This window comes from Colletotrichum abscissum, assembly GCF_030869225.1.
Source record: "Colletotrichum abscissum strain IMI 504890 chromosome Unknown Scaffold_8.1, whole genome shotgun sequence".
In the NCBI taxonomy this organism is placed as follows: domain Eukaryota; kingdom Fungi; phylum Ascomycota; class Sordariomycetes; order Glomerellales; family Glomerellaceae; genus Colletotrichum; species Colletotrichum abscissum.
The window spans coordinates 1,116,636-1,131,217 of NW_026850525.1; the positions used below are offsets into that span (position 1 = coordinate 1,116,636).

Below are 14,582 nucleotides of genomic sequence, written 5' to 3' on the forward strand. Positions count from 1 at the left end.
GCCAAGATATCAACCCTTCACCTACCGCAGTTGCCTAAGCTGAAGGCTGAAGCTCCCCCAAGTCTGTGCTGCATGTCACTTTCTTACTCCGCCTCGTGACAGCCCGCCCTTCTGGCCCATCAATCCCCGACGACGATCACCTTTTTTGCCTGTCCGCTCCTCGCTACACCTTGGCCCGCTCCTCTTCTTTCTATCTCCGTGTTTCTCTTTATTTTTTGCTTTCTTCCCTCTTCTCTTAAACATCCCTCCTCGCCCAGACTTTTCGGAGGTTTATTACTTGTGTTGCTTCTTCCTTTGGCCGCCGGTTTCCAATTTTCGAATTCCTTCCTTTTTCCTACGGTACCCCAAATCCACAACGCGGTTGCATGCGCTTGTCTCGCCTTCGCTCCTAATCCGTCAGCCAAAAACCCGTTGTTCAACCTAAAGCGATCGACCCTCCTCCCACCCCAAAAGAACGTCATCCACATACCGACGGCCGCTTTATCGCCCCCCCTTCCGACCAAACATCACCCCGTCATTCGCACGAGACCGCCCTTTTTCTCTCTGTCCCTCCCTCTGCTAGTCCCATTTCAACACACCCCGACCCGGCCAGGCCAATGGCCCCTCCGCCACCCTACCTGATAGCGACTGCCGCCCAAGATGTTCCTACTTCATTCGCCGCCTTCGTAGCAGCTACAGCAACAGCAGCAGTCGACGCAGCAGCAAACACAATGATCCCTATCGCGACCCCGACAGAAGCCCTCGACGGCGCCGTCGCGACTTTCACGAGTGCTGTCGCCGCGGCCACGGCTACCCACGCTGCAACACAGGGCGAAGAAGGTGGTAATGGCGAGTGCAGCCTGCTCGGTTCCTTTGCCCTCATTGTCCAGGCGGCCCTGGGCGGCCTTGCCTTGCTGTCGTTGGTTTTCAAGCGCTGGAGAGAGCGGCCACAACGTCCAGTCAAGATCTGGTTCTTCGATGTTTCGAAGCAGGTGTTTGGCTCGGTTCTCGTCCACATCGCCAACATCTTCATGTCAATGTTGACGTCAGGCCGCTTTTCTGTGACACTGGACCCCGCAACCACGGCCAACGCGCAGAGGTTGATGAGACGCGGCGAGGACTACACACCAAACCCGTGCTCCTTTTACCTGCTCAATCTCGCTATTGATGTAAGCAACCCACTCGCTTCCTTTCACTCGCTTCCTCTCTCTCTCCGGCATCGTACTAACATGCGTCTTGCAGACCACCATCGGTATCCCCATCCTCATCGTACTTCTCCGCGTTCTGACAGGCCTCGTTGCCTACACACCCCTGGGCAAGCCTGAGGAGTCGATCCGGTCCGGCAACTATGGCACACCTCCCAACGCCTGGTGGTGGTTGAAGCAGTCCTTCATTTACTTCTGTGGCCTGTTTGGCATGAAGTTTTGCGTCCTCATCATCTTCCTCCTCCTGCCCTGGATCTCGCGCGTCGGCGACTGGGCCTTGCGGTGGACCGAGGGCAACGAGCAGCTGCAAATCTTCTTCGTCATGATGTTCTTCCCGCTCGTTATGAACGCCATGCAGTACTACATCATCGACTCTTTCATCAAGCAACCGCAGCACGAACACGAGCGACTTCCAGAGGATGACCCCGATTGGAGCTCGAGACACGCAGGTGTCAGCCCGTACGACGACGCCGACTCGGCAAGCGAGGAGGGTGCGAATTCGGACGATGGAGCGAGCTTGAAGCTGAAGAAGGCGAAACATGCGGATGATGCCGAATACGACCCCGACACGGACGGCGACGCGCCAACGGTCATTGGTAGCAGCTCTAGCCGGACAAATCACCAGAGAAGGGATAAGGATATCTCGGCGGAGCTGTTCCCAAAGGAGTGACGTGAGCTTTTGTTTTTGTTTGGTTTAAGCTAGGAGTTGGAGCTAGATACATGTATAATCGGACCAGGTCTAGATGGCCTCCAGAGGGCTGTAACAATACGGGTGTTTGGCATAAGCGCATCATCCCTTGTCAGTCCTCATGAATCATATTCAGATCTTTGACTTCCTGAAGACCGCCATATTCCTTGATGAAAACTCTCATGATATCATGTGTTCACCAACTTCGACTATTGACTACATTTTCCGGCTTCATCATTGAGCATATCCCCGGAGAACGCACTATTGTAACCGTACCTGCAAAACCTCTACGGGGCAGGACAGCTGCTCACTGGAAATGCCTCAAGTTGGTTGACTCCGCGGGGATCGGGCCGGAGCCGGGTGCTGATCCGCGGTTCCGTCTGCAAGGCAGATCCACTTGCCGGGCGGCACGCTGAGGGGGAGGCTTCCGTCTAACATACCCGCCCACACCGAGATCGACTGATACGTAGAATGGGTTGTCGACAGTCCACGTACTTGATTTTTGTGTATGTAAATAACACGAAGTTGTCATCGCTGCCGATGATGGGGTACTGTGTCCTTGAAAACCTCGTGTGTACCTCCTCGTGGCAGTGGGCTGACAAGTATTATGTAATTAGTTTGTAGACAATGACCAGGCAGAAGTCGAAGTAAACCATTTAGATTCTCCTTTATGAGTGGGTTAGCATGTGCTAACTACCTCTGAGAGTATCGCCTCGTCTGGCACAAGCGTTTCCGGTTCGATGCTAGACTACTGCTTCGAGAATGGTCGAACTTATCATCGGTATAAAGATGGGGTTGAGTTCACAATCTGACCTGGAATTCTAATTCTTTATTTGTGCGGGAATCTAATAGAAATGCCAGAGTACAATATCCCCAACGACGAGAGGGAAATGGATAGACTAGGTGAGAGTTGTCACATTACTGTTGTCCTAGGATTTAGAATCTAATCGCGTTCCGATAGATCTACAGCACCACATCTGCCTCATGACGCTGGTAGGCAGACTCGGTCTTGCGCCCCCTTGCCAAGCAGGCGCTGAGGTTGGAAGAGTCCTTCATCTCGGTAAGGGAACCGGTATCTGGGCTATCGAATTTGGCGATGACCATCCGGAGGCCGAAGTAAGTTCCGCCTATCGATGTACAGTGTTTCTTTGGACGTATACTGACATTTGGTCCGCCTCGGGTTCTTGGTGTTGATCTGTCCTCGACACGTATTAGACCTTCCGACTAGTAACCTGTGTGCTGTCATCTTGTTCACAGAAACTAAAGAAGAGGTTGAGGTTCATGTTGGTTGTGCCAGTCGCATTCAGGGAAAGGGATGGACAGTCAGTCACATATCGAGTCAGTCACCGTGGAAGCAAGTGTGAGGACCATGCAGAACAAGGACATCGCTTTTGATACCCCTGCCTTGAGGACTTCACTTTCCATTCGGCGGCAGCTCTTTCGGGTCCACCCAGAATGCTGCCAAGGGTCAACTTCGCCGGTGGCATGCGTTGTGTGCGGATTTCTCTCGTTGGTTTGATTCGAGTCTGATTGAGGGGTTGTTAGCGATGGCATGTTGCTTTTCCACAAAATTGACCAGATTCCTCTCTTCCTCGGTTCCCATGCCTCTGCTCAAATTGTCGACTCTTTCGCACCGTACATAAACTACAGCACGTCATTCTCGCCCAACCTACACTTGTAATCATGGCTGAAGTCGATCACGAGATCAAAATTATTGCGGATGAACAGGTATGTTTGTGGCCATGTGACAGGTTCCATTCTCTCGAGCTTATAGCAGTCGTAGGCTCTGGAAGGCAATCGAGCAGATATTGAAAGCATTGCTTCCTCGAGCACCAGCCTCAGTGGCTCAATCTTGGACTATCGATTCGAAAATGGGCGAACGTATCATCGCTACAAAGACGGAAGTGAGCAACACGCTCCATGTCTCTTGTAAAGCCGTGCTGACTATCGGTAATGAGAATATGTGATTCCCAATGATGAGCAAGAGAATGATAGAATGGGTATGTCACCTCTACAGAGTCCTTGAGATATCTCACGCATGTGGCTTACTTGTCTGACACTGCTAGATATGCAACATCACATATGCCTCATGACCCTCGGTGGTCGGCTCGGACTAGCTCCTCCATGCCAGCCTGATGTCAAGGTTGACAGAGTATTGGATGTTGGTACGGGCACGGGAATCTGGGCTATTCAGTTTGGCGACGATCATCCCGAAGCCGAGGCAAGCTCAAAAGTGATGAAATTTGAATGCGTGTTGACTGTGAACAGGTTCTCGGCGTTGATTTATCTGCTACGCAGCCAGACATGTAGGTTTCTGAATTCGTGAAGCTATCGGGAGAGAGGACTAAGAGGCCGGGTCTCCCAGCGTAGCTACGAATGTCAAGTTCGAAATCGACGACATTGACGAGGAGTGGACCTACACCACCCAGTTCGACTACATTCACAGTCGCTTCATGTCGTCAAGCATCGCAGACTGGAAGGCTTACCTCACTAAATGTTTCAAGTAAGCGCGACTTTTACTCCCGGCCTTTGCTCAATAGCTGTCTACTAATGAGTGTAAGTCACATCCAACCTGGTGGTTATCTAGAGTTGCTGGAGCCAGAGATGGAGTTCCAGTCCGATGACGGCACATTTCCTGCCGACTGCCCCTTGGCCAAGTACGGCAACCTCCTCAAGGAGGCCGCGGCCATCTTTGGGCGAGAGTACGTCTCGGTGTCTTCCTTGAAAACACTGATGGTCGATGTGGGCTTCAAGGACGTGACGCTGAGCCGGTACAAGTGGCCCATCACACGTGGCCCAAAGATCCTTCGTTCAAGGAACTGGGCACTTGGGGCTTTGAGAACAGCAATGCTGGTTTAGAAGCTATTTCCATTGCAAATCTGACGCGCGCCCATAAGTGGACTAGGAGGGAGGTGAATGTATTTTTAGCTGAAGTCCGGAAGGACCTGGCTGACAAGAATTACCACACCTACGTTCCCATGTAAGTGCATGCATCATACTTGGACATTGAGCAACCCCATTCGCATATTGACTCGTCGGACTCAGGTACTTCGTCGTCGGACGTAAGCCAGGATAGAGACAGAGGAACTGATCCAAATCTTGAGAATGGTAGCACGCAAAATCATTGTCAAGGGACGGGTGGAACTGCTTTGAGACTTAGTGAGTAGTCGTGCTGGCGACACCGTGGTTCGCAGCTCCTGACTCTGTACGCTTTTTCGGTTGCCACTTTCCAGCAAGAATATCTTCAGTCATTCTCATCTTGATCAATTGCCCTCAGTAGATCTCAAACCATCTCGCGCTTCTCATCGATAACACAGTCAAAGACACCTGTTGCCGTAGCCCGCCGTTGAAGCCCTGGCCGACTCGGACATTCGCCTCGGCTCCGGTACCCTTTGCCAAAGGTCTCGTGTTACATCCAATAACTTCCAACGGTTCGCTTGTCTCACGACCAGGGGTGCGCGCGATAACTACCCCGAGTCCCACAATTTTCTTCTTCAAAGAGGCAACTTGACCGTCGGGCTGCGTTATGCAGTGTGCATTTGCTCTGTTGGTCCTCTCCGGAGACAGGGGTTGGCCAAGAAGAGGGGGCGCGCAATCGAATGTTTTGGTCACAACCGAAAGCAGATCAGCCTCCCATTCTCCCCGCCCTTCAAATGGTCTTCGCCTCGCAGAAGATCTTGAGGTGTTTCTCGTTGTCTCCCAGAAACCATTTGCAGCGAAAAATTTCCGTTGAAGATATCTCACAATGTGCCAAGACACCCCTGCAAATGTGGACCGCGAAGACCAGCTGGTCGCCGATGAGCCTGTATGCATTGAATAGTCACATCACAACCACATAGCTGTACAATGAGTTCTGATTACAGGTGTAGGTCGAAACTGACAGCGAGGCGGACCTCGAGGTGAGTGCGACTTTAGTCATCTTCATCTTCATTCTCTGTGAGAAGCCCCAATTAATATTATGAACCTGGCACAGAGTCTGCTGTCCGAGACAACGAGTATAAAATCTTCCATGCTTCAGTATCGTCAGGAAAATGGCAGAACCTACCACAAGTATAAAGATGGACGTAAGCAAGCGGCCTCCCATGGTCGGTAATAACCTGTATCTGACAGGCCATGCCAGAATACTTTGTTCCCAATGACGAGACGGAAATCGACAGACTTGGTGAGACCCAATTTAGGCCTTGAGCTGATCCGCCGCTGACCTTTCGCTACCAGATATGCAGCATGAGATCTTCTACCTAACGTGGGACGGTAAACTCGGCGTCACTCCGCCGTGTGAGCCCGACGCCAAAGTTGGTCGTGTTCTTGACCTCGGTACCGGTTCTGGACTTTGGGCCATCGAGTTTGGCGATTTGCACCCTGAAGCCGAGGTGAGCAATTATTGAAAAGCATGCAATCCGGGATTCGCATTGCTAGTTGAGAACGGCCTCTCATTAACCGCCTATGAAGGTACTCGGTATGGACCTCTCGCCCACCCAGCCCTCGGAGTAAGTCTGCTTTCTTCTAAGTATCAAAGCGTTCGAAGCTGTCACTCAGGACAGGAGTACTGACTGCATTGCTACCCACAGGGTTCCTCCAAATGTCAAGTTTGAGATTGATGATTTCGACGAGGACTGGCTCTACTCGCAGCCATTCGACTACATCCACAGCAGAATTATCAATGGAGGAGTCGGTGATTGGAAGAAGTTGATCAAGAAAGCATACGAGTAAGTTACCTTGAAGATACGATGAGTGAATCACATTTTTGACAAAAGTACTGTAAACAGTAACCTCCAGCCCGGTGGTTGGTTCGAGATCCAGGAGTCAGAGTTCTCCCCGGCCGCCGACGATGGGACGTTGCCGCCGGAGAAGGCATTGTCCAGATTCGCCGTGCTAGTTCGCGACGCCGTAAAGGCCTTTGGCCGGCCCTTTGTCGAGGTTCCTACCCTGAAGGACATCCTGACAGAAGTCGGGTTCGAGGACGTGGCCCTCACCCGCTACAAGTGGCCGACAAATCCCTGGCCCAAGGACCCTAAGCATAAGAGAATCGGCGAATGGAACTTCCACAACTTTGCTGGTGCGGTCGAGACCATGGCACTGGCGCCGCTGACCCGCGTGCATGGTTGGACCAAGGAGGAGGTCTTAGTGTTCTCTGCCGAGGTGCGGAAGGATCTTAGGGATCCCAAGGTTCATGCCTACTTCCCCATGTAAGTCCCAGAGTGATTTTTGCCTATCTGCACTCTGGATCTAACAACATTGATAGTTACACGGTTGTGGGCAGGAAGCCGTTGAAAGCGGCCACTCCGGCAGCAGCCACCGAGACCGCTCCGGCTGAAACCTCAGCTTGAAGTGAGCTCAACTGAAGCTATTCCGAAGCCTTCTTTGGCTACTAGCGACTCAAGGCAGGTTTTTAAGCTGGGCCGGATCTGTTCGAGAAGATGGCCCACTGGGGTATCGGATATTTCGATGTGTCTTGAATACATGGGCGGCATTGGTTCTGAGCGTAGCGAGTTGTTAATCAAACCGGGTAGATGGCCCATTCATACTACGTGTTACAGCCTCGTATAATTTGGTCATGTCAACTTAGAGATGTGACTTTGCCTCGGAAGCACCAGTTAGAAAACAACATCAAGGCATTTCTCTGAATAATCAATGGATGCTGTACGTTGTGCCATCAGTGTGAACACTCCAGTTGTTTGGAGCAGCTAGAAGGGCAGAGACACTAGCTTGGCGGATGGTTTGCCCGCGACCCGCGGCGGGGGGAAGTCTGTCCCATTCCCCTGCTGCATCTCCAATTTTCTTGGTCTGTAAATAGGCAACGTCGCCGCTCGCCTGCGTCATGCGCGCTGCACGTAGACAATGTGGATGGCGACCGATTGGCAAGCCGCGTTTGGCAGCCCATAGGTTGGTTTGACAATGAGGGGTCAGTTCATCTGGCCATGTTCAAAAACTTCGCCCCATCATCACCTCGCGAGGTTCCGAAACTGGTCTGCACTTCGCGAGCCTTTAGGCACAGGAAACCCGAGCATTCGCTTATACCAAAAGATACTCGTAAGGACAGCCTTAAAACACTGCCATCATGGCCGCCGCACAGGACGACCCTGAGGTTCACCTGGTCGCTGAGGACGAAGTACGAATCTGTGCAAACATCGTGCGAGTTGGTGACCAAATACTGATGAGCATCGAACCAGATTTCCGACAGCGAACAGGATCTTGAGAGCATTCGCTCAGAAACCACTAGCGTAAAGGACTCTATCCTTGAGTACAGAATCGAGAATGGAAGATCCTACCATAAATACAAGGATGGGAGTCAGTTTATCCTCCCTGCTGTAGATTCATGTTACCAATGATCTACTAACATAAATCAGAATATGCGTGGCCCAATGACGACAGGGAGAGTGACAGGATGGGTAAGTCTTCAATCCTGGGATATTCTTGTATAATTGCTATTCGTCTAACTTGAACATATCAGATATGCAACACGAGATTTGCCTCCTCACATTTCATGAGAGATTGGGATTCGCTCCTCCTTGTGACGAAGGTGCAAAAGTCGGTCGCGTTCTTGACCTTGGCACCGGAACTGGCCTGTGGGCCATTGACTACGGTGACCAACACCCAGAGACGGAGGTTGGTGCCGATTTCTACCAGAGTTTTGTTAAGGAGAGGACAAGGTATCTGACATTGAGACATAGGTGCTAGGCGTCGATTTGTCTCCTATTCAGCCACGAGAGTGTGTAAACCCTCCCAAGTGAAGCCCGCAAAGCTGCTAACGATGCGTCTAAGCGTACCTCCTAATGTCAAATTTGAAGTCGACGATGTCGAGGAGGAATGGCTATATTCTCGGCCCTTTGACTACGTCCACCTTCGATTCATGAACGGGTCTATCTCAGATTGGAAGAAGATCATTCAAAAAGCCTACGAGTAAGTATGAATCTCCAACAGTCTTCACATTGCTCATTGTCTTGACGATTTCTCGTTGCGAGGCCTCACGATCAGAGCTGACAAACTTGCTTGTCTGATAGTCATCTCGTCCCCGGTGGCTATTTTGAGATTCAGGAAGGCGATTTTGTCATCAAAGCTGACGATGATACTCTACCCCCTGAGAAGCCTCTGGCCCAATTCACTTCCCTCATCCGAGAAGCTGCAGAGAAGTTTGGGCGCAGATTCGCTCCTATCCCCGAGATGAGGGAGGCAATGGTCGATGTTGGGTTCGAGAACGTCGTCCAACAGGATTTCAAGTGGCCCTCCAACCCCTGGCCAAAAGACGACCACTACAAGAGAATCGGCGAATGGAACTTCCACAACTTCGTGGATGCCGCTGAAGCTATGGCTCTTGCACCTTTGACCCGAGTTCACAATTGGACGAAGGAGGAGGTTCAAGTCTTTCTTGTGGGTGTTCGTAAGGACATGAGGGACAAGACAATCCACTCATACATGCCTATGTAAGTTTCTCTTGATCTTGGATCACTCTCATGAAGAATGTTTTCTAAGACTGATAACTCTGTCTCTTTAGCTACACTCTTGTGGGCAGGAAGCCGTTGAAAGAAGCCACTCCAGCCCCGCCTGAAGATCAGAATGCAGCAGCAACTCCGTCTTCAACTCAGTGAACCTATCTTCATGTATCTCTAAGATCTCGCTGGAAAATATCAAGCTTGGCTACAGCTGATTCGGGGGATGGGCAGGTTGGTGAGAATCCCAATCCAATCTGAGGGGATTTATTGGGCAACATCAACATCCATCATCCGAAGGAAATCGATGACCTGGCTGTGTAATTCCTTGACCGAGACTGGAAATTCGACCGAGGCATCAAGAATTCGAAGACATGGGTGAGGGTTTGGCGCACCGCGGACACGGGACGGCTTCCGATAGTGGGCAGTCCAGATTTTGCGGTTGCAGGGGTTAAATGACTGAAGTGGCAAGTGGTTAGATCGCGGGATGCTGTTGGAAGTTGTCTCTACATGCCCATGTCGCATTCTTTATCTCTTCATTCGACCATAGTCTCTTCTGCCCCGCAATTGTCTGCAATGGGGAAACTGCACCGTCGAGATGCATATGCATGTTTGCTCGTTGGTTCCTTCGCCGACCCCCGGCCCAGAAGAGGGGTGGCGGGCCGAGATCGACTGTCTTTGTCACAAAAACAATGAATGACCCCTCAACAGTTTTCTTCATCACCCTGTCCTAGGATTCTTTACATTCGGAGTAGTGCTCTGATATCGTCAGTATTGGAAAGGCAAACAGCAAGATCGGCACGAGACTTGCCAAAGCTCTAATCCCCCAAGATGGCCGAACCGAGCACCACCATAACACCCCAAATCGTCGCAGACGATCAGGTAAGGCCACCATGCCCTCCCGAACTGTGATTCTGTTCTAAATTCGTTTAGCATGAAGATGCTCGGTCAGATATTGGAAGCGTATGTGCAAGCTACACTCCGACTCTTGAACGTATCATGAGTCTTACTTACATGCTTGACACAGAGCATTGCTTCTTCAAGCACCAGTCTCCGAGCCTCAATCCTGGACTACCGCGTCGAGAACGGCAGAACATACCACCGGTACAAAGATGGCAGTGCGTTTAATCTGGCCTGTTATTGAAGAGCTTTTCTAACTTTGACTGAGAATACACGATTCCCAACGATGAAAGGGAAATGGAAAGGCTAGGTAGAATCCACTAGCTCATGTACTATACAGACCCTCATTAACATTCACCATAGATATGCAGGATGAGCTTTGGGCCATCTCAATGGACTTCGCATCAGGAATGGCCCCGCCTGGGCAGTTGGATGCTGAAGCTGGACGAGTCCTCGACGTCGGTACCGGCAGTGGCATCTGGGCAATCAACTATGCAGATGATCACCCTGACGCTGAGGTACCAAGATTCCCGTAACATTGAGAACAGTTGTTTCCGAACATACTTGACTGACTTTTGTTTCCCGTAGGTCCTGGGTATTGACCTCTCTCCAACCCTTCCTGACTAGTATGCGACTCCTTTGTCCCTTTCTTAGGCGTCGCTCATAGAACTAAGGTGTTGTGCAAAAATCGGCTAACACATATTTCTTTCAGCGTGCCACCAAATGTCAGATTTGAGGTGGATGACGTCGAAGAGGAATGGACGTATTCAAGGCCTTTCAATTATATCCACAGCCGTGTTATGACAGGCAGCATCAGCGACTGGGATTTGTATCTTCGCAGGTGCTATGAGTAAGTCTATTCATCCTTCTACGTTGCGATCTGCATATGATTACCGCATAAGCTAATCCGTGTGTCAATAAAGCAACCTCGTACCTGGTGGTTGGGTCGAATTGCAGGAGATTGCTGTATACTGCGACTCTGATGACGGGACGCTGACCCCAGACCACGCGATTTCCAAATGGAGCAAGCTGCTGCAAGAGGCAACGATCAAGCTTGGGCGTCCTTACATTGATCCCGAAGGCCTCCCAGAGAAGGTGAAGGCTGCAGGATTCGTTGACGTTGCTATCACTGCATTCAAATGGCCACTCAACGACTGGGCCAAAGACCCCAAGTATAAGCAACTTGGCAGACTCCAGCTAGAAAACGGCCTAGCTGGCATCGAGGGTTTCACCATGGCAGCGTTTACCAGGGCCTTTGAGTGGACTGCTGAAGAGGTTAACGTGTTCCTCATTGACGTGCGGAAGGATGTCAACAACCGGCGAATTCACGGTTACCTTCCAACGTAGGTCACATTCATTTCTATGCTATCAGGTTCATTCTGACTCTCGATTTAGCTACTCCATCATTGGACGCAAGCCAAATAAGGAAGAAACCTCGGCTGCCCCAGCTCCTGCTTCCTCAGAGACTCCTGCTCCATCAGAAGCTCCAGCTGCAACTGAGGCTCCTGCTTCTACTTCCTCTCAGGCCCAAGCACCGAGCTCATCTTGATGACATTGTTCGGAGTCACGGTTGTCGACTGAGGTTGCGTTCGAGACGGGATCTAGCGGCTCTAGTCGCTTTAGTGTCCGTCTTACCCAGGGGTTTGCAGGGATAGATCGACTTGCAATCCACGAATCATACGGGCAAAAAACAGCGGCACCAAGCTGCAAGTTTCAATCTCTTAGCAACCATGAAGGCATGCACTAGAGATGGAGGGGCGGCTTCGGTTCTAATTCTGCATGCCTGCTTTAATGTCTTGCTGAGAGAACAATCACGGAATAACTAGACGTTATTTCGTGACTTGCTTAGACATAAATAATAAACAGCTTCCGCTCGCCGTAATTTCTCTATCCAAATGGCTTATGGCTTACGTTGCCGTTCACTTGCCGAATGGTCTTCTTCGAACGGGGCTTCCATTGTTGAAAGCCAGGCTCTATTGTTCGTGGAGCTGGCATCTTGGCAATTGCACAATGTTGACACTAGTGGTATAGATAAGGGAACGCTAGTTGATTAACAGTTTTGATGTTTGCCTCGAGCCTTTGCAGACAAGGATGGGAGCGGCCGAGGTCAGATGTGACAAGCATTACCATCCATTCAGTGGGAGACACTATTCTCCCCTTGACCGAAGTTGGACCTTCCTATTCGGTCGCATCTTCTTCAGTTCCACATTTGTTTGCAACGCGGTGGCAACGCCATCGGTGCGCATATGCATGTTTCCCCGTTGGTTCCTTTTGCGAAGAAGAGGGGTTGGCTGGGGGCATGTTCGTAAGGCCGGTTTTGTGCTTTGCACAAAAGGGATTGTAGAGCCCAGTCCTACCCCCCCATTGCTGCTGCTCTTCAGTCCTTTTTTTCTCCGAATTTTGTGACATACCTCACTTGTTGACAAACTTGACCCGGTACTGTGGTTCAGTAAGATTGACTGCAGCTTTCGACACGGCCAACATGGCTCATGACAATAACGCCGCGGTGCTTGACGTGGACGATGTAAGTGGAGCTAATCTTCCGTCATACAACCAACTTTGCTTCAGAAGTATACTGACTGTAAACATGATAGGATGATGTTCGTTCAGAAGTGGGAAGTGTAAGTCCAAGCTCGTGCTGCTAGAGGCAGCACCCCAGACTGAAGAGGAAGGTCAAAATCTCACACATCGTCTCATCTTCTAGAGCGTAGCCTCATCAAGCACCAGTCTCCGCAATTCTCTTCTTGATTACCGTCTTGAAAACGGCAGGACATATCACCGATACAAAGATGGCAGTATGTGTATTCACACTTTTGTGTTGTCTGGAAGCCCATTCTGACTCAATTTTAGAATACAATCTTCCCAATGACGAGCGAGAATTGGACAGGCTAGGTAAGCTATCTCACATGGTTCTGACCCCTACGACGACACTTCTCTGACATTGTATTCAGATTTGCAGCACCATTTGTGGCTTCTTGCGCTCGATGATAGACTTGGAGTCGCCCCGCCTTGTAGAGAAGGCACCAAAGTCGGTCGGGTACTCGATGTTGGAACTGGATCTGGCATTTGGGCCCTCAATTTTGCTGACGAGCACCCTGAAGCTGAAGTAAGTCTGCGAAGTGGGCTCATCTCGTCACGAGCCAAGAGTCGCTCCGTCTCTTGGTGTGCTCAATGATATGGCATGGACTTCATCTGACTGCGATGGTTTGTTAGGTGTACGGCATTGATCTTTCGCTGACTCTTCCTGGCTAGTGAGTCGACTTCACAAAGACGTGTGTACGAGATACAATTTCTGAAGAATTTCATCGTCACAGCGTGCCCCCAAATTGCAGATTCGAAGTCGATGATGCTGAGGAAGAGTGAACGTGGTTACGGCCATTTTCCTACATTCACAGCCGAGTTATGACTTCCAGTATCGGTGACTGGAAGTTGTATCTTCAACGTTGTTATGAGTGAGTCTTTACACCTTTGCACATCAACCATTCTGGGTTGAGGAAGAAGTACCTCAAACATGAACAACACGCTGACTCTATGGATAAAGCAATCTGGAGCCTGGTGGATGGATTGAGCTACAGGAGTTCGATCTCTATCCACGATCAGACGACGGAACTCTCACGCACGAGCACTCGCTAATTAAGTGGTGTGACCTCCTCCTTGAGGCATCGGAGAAGCTCGGTCGCCCCTATGTTGAAGTTCCGCCATTGAAGGATCTCCTCACAGAGGTAGGCTTCGTGGACGTGTCATTGGATCTATACAAGTGGCCCACCAACACTTGGCCGAAAGATGAGAAGTACAAAGAAATCGGCTCCTGGCACGGCGAGAATGTCTTTAGCGGCCTCGAGGGCTTCACGATGGCGGCTTTGACGCGTGCCCTGGATTGGTCGCGGGATGAAGTCAACGTCTTCCTCATTGATGTACGCAACAACATCAAGGATAGAACCATCCACGCATGGTGGCTGGCGTAAGTATTCCGAGGAGGGCAAATTTCAGGCCGAGGCGAACATCGGCTGACACGGTACAGATACTTCATCATCGGTCGTAAGCCAGAGAAGGTGGACAGCCCGGCTCCCCCGGCTCCCCCGTCCCCTGAAGCCGCTGCCTCCCCTGCGGCCCAGACTCCGGCACCGGCTGAGACTCCATCTTCCCCTCCGGCTGCAGCTTCGGCTCCAGCTGGGAGCACAGCTTCCGCTACGAGCCCAGCTCCGGCCCAGAGCCATACGCCGGCTGCGTCTTGATGGGAAATTGCATGCAAGTGCCAGAGGAGAGACAGATTTGGATTGAAGGATATTTCCATAGGACGCTCAATGTCAATGCCACTGACGTGAATGCATACAAGTGCAACATTACTTAGATTAGCGAGGGAAATTTGTATAAGAAGTTCAT

The 14,582-nt window shown here is 50.8% G+C and overlaps 6 protein-coding genes across 6 annotated transcripts; all 6 read left to right on the forward strand.

Moving 5' to 3' along the window:
- Window positions 1-596: 596 nt before the first annotated feature.
- Window positions 597-1,854, forward strand: CABS01_04368 (uncharacterized protein; the record flags this gene model as incomplete). The annotated part of the gene is made up of 2 exons (XM_060537739.1): window positions 597-1,148; window positions 1,222-1,854. The coding sequence occupies 2 exons, from the start codon at window positions 597-599 to the stop codon at window positions 1,852-1,854; spliced, it is 1,185 nt and encodes a 394-aa protein (XP_060390584.1).
- Window positions 1,855-2,726: 872 nt separating this feature from the next.
- CABS01_04369 (uncharacterized protein) lies at window positions 2,727-4,731 on the forward strand (the record flags this gene model as incomplete). The annotated part of the gene is made up of 9 exons (XM_060537740.1): window positions 2,727-2,775; window positions 2,834-2,988; window positions 3,523-3,600; window positions 3,656-3,776; window positions 3,831-3,872; window positions 3,939-4,105; window positions 4,141-4,178; window positions 4,238-4,375; window positions 4,434-4,731. The coding sequence occupies 9 exons, from the start codon at window positions 2,727-2,729 to the stop codon at window positions 4,729-4,731; spliced, it is 1,086 nt and encodes a 361-aa protein (XP_060390585.1).
- An 886-nt stretch (window positions 4,732-5,617) lies between these two features.
- Window positions 5,618-7,199, forward strand: CABS01_04370 (UMTA; the record flags this gene model as incomplete). The annotated part of the gene is made up of 9 exons (XM_060537741.1): window positions 5,618-5,677; window positions 5,742-5,771; window positions 5,846-5,936; window positions 5,993-6,034; window positions 6,088-6,242; window positions 6,322-6,359; window positions 6,441-6,578; window positions 6,639-7,058; window positions 7,115-7,199. 9 exons carry the CDS (start codon window positions 5,618-5,620, stop codon window positions 7,197-7,199), a joined length of 1,059 nt encoding a protein of 352 aa, XP_060390586.1.
- Window positions 7,200-7,930: 731 nt separating this feature from the next.
- CABS01_04371 (UMTA) lies at window positions 7,931-9,458 on the forward strand (the record flags this gene model as incomplete). Its single annotated transcript, XM_060537742.1, has 8 exons — window positions 7,931-7,981; window positions 8,043-8,160; window positions 8,220-8,261; window positions 8,324-8,478; window positions 8,544-8,581; window positions 8,635-8,772; window positions 8,874-9,293; window positions 9,365-9,458. 8 exons carry the CDS (start codon window positions 7,931-7,933, stop codon window positions 9,456-9,458), a joined length of 1,056 nt encoding a protein of 351 aa, XP_060390587.1.
- Window positions 9,459-10,130: 672 nt separating this feature from the next.
- On the forward strand, window positions 10,131-11,748 carry CABS01_04372 (methyltransferase domain-containing protein; the record flags this gene model as incomplete). The annotated part of the gene is made up of 8 exons (XM_060537743.1): window positions 10,131-10,181; window positions 10,233-10,262; window positions 10,327-10,417; window positions 10,563-10,717; window positions 10,788-10,825; window positions 10,912-11,049; window positions 11,123-11,542; window positions 11,595-11,748. 8 exons carry the CDS (start codon window positions 10,131-10,133, stop codon window positions 11,746-11,748), a joined length of 1,077 nt encoding a protein of 358 aa, XP_060390588.1.
- A 933-nt stretch (window positions 11,749-12,681) lies between these two features.
- On the forward strand, window positions 12,682-14,434 carry CABS01_04373 (methyltransferase domain-containing protein; the record flags this gene model as incomplete). The annotated part of the gene is made up of 8 exons (XM_060537744.1): window positions 12,682-12,723; window positions 12,794-12,820; window positions 12,904-12,994; window positions 13,050-13,091; window positions 13,151-13,305; window positions 13,413-13,450; window positions 13,741-14,160; window positions 14,221-14,434. The coding sequence occupies 8 exons, from the start codon at window positions 12,682-12,684 to the stop codon at window positions 14,432-14,434; spliced, it is 1,029 nt and encodes a 342-aa protein (XP_060390589.1).
- Between the last annotated feature and the right edge of the window lie 148 nt (window positions 14,435-14,582).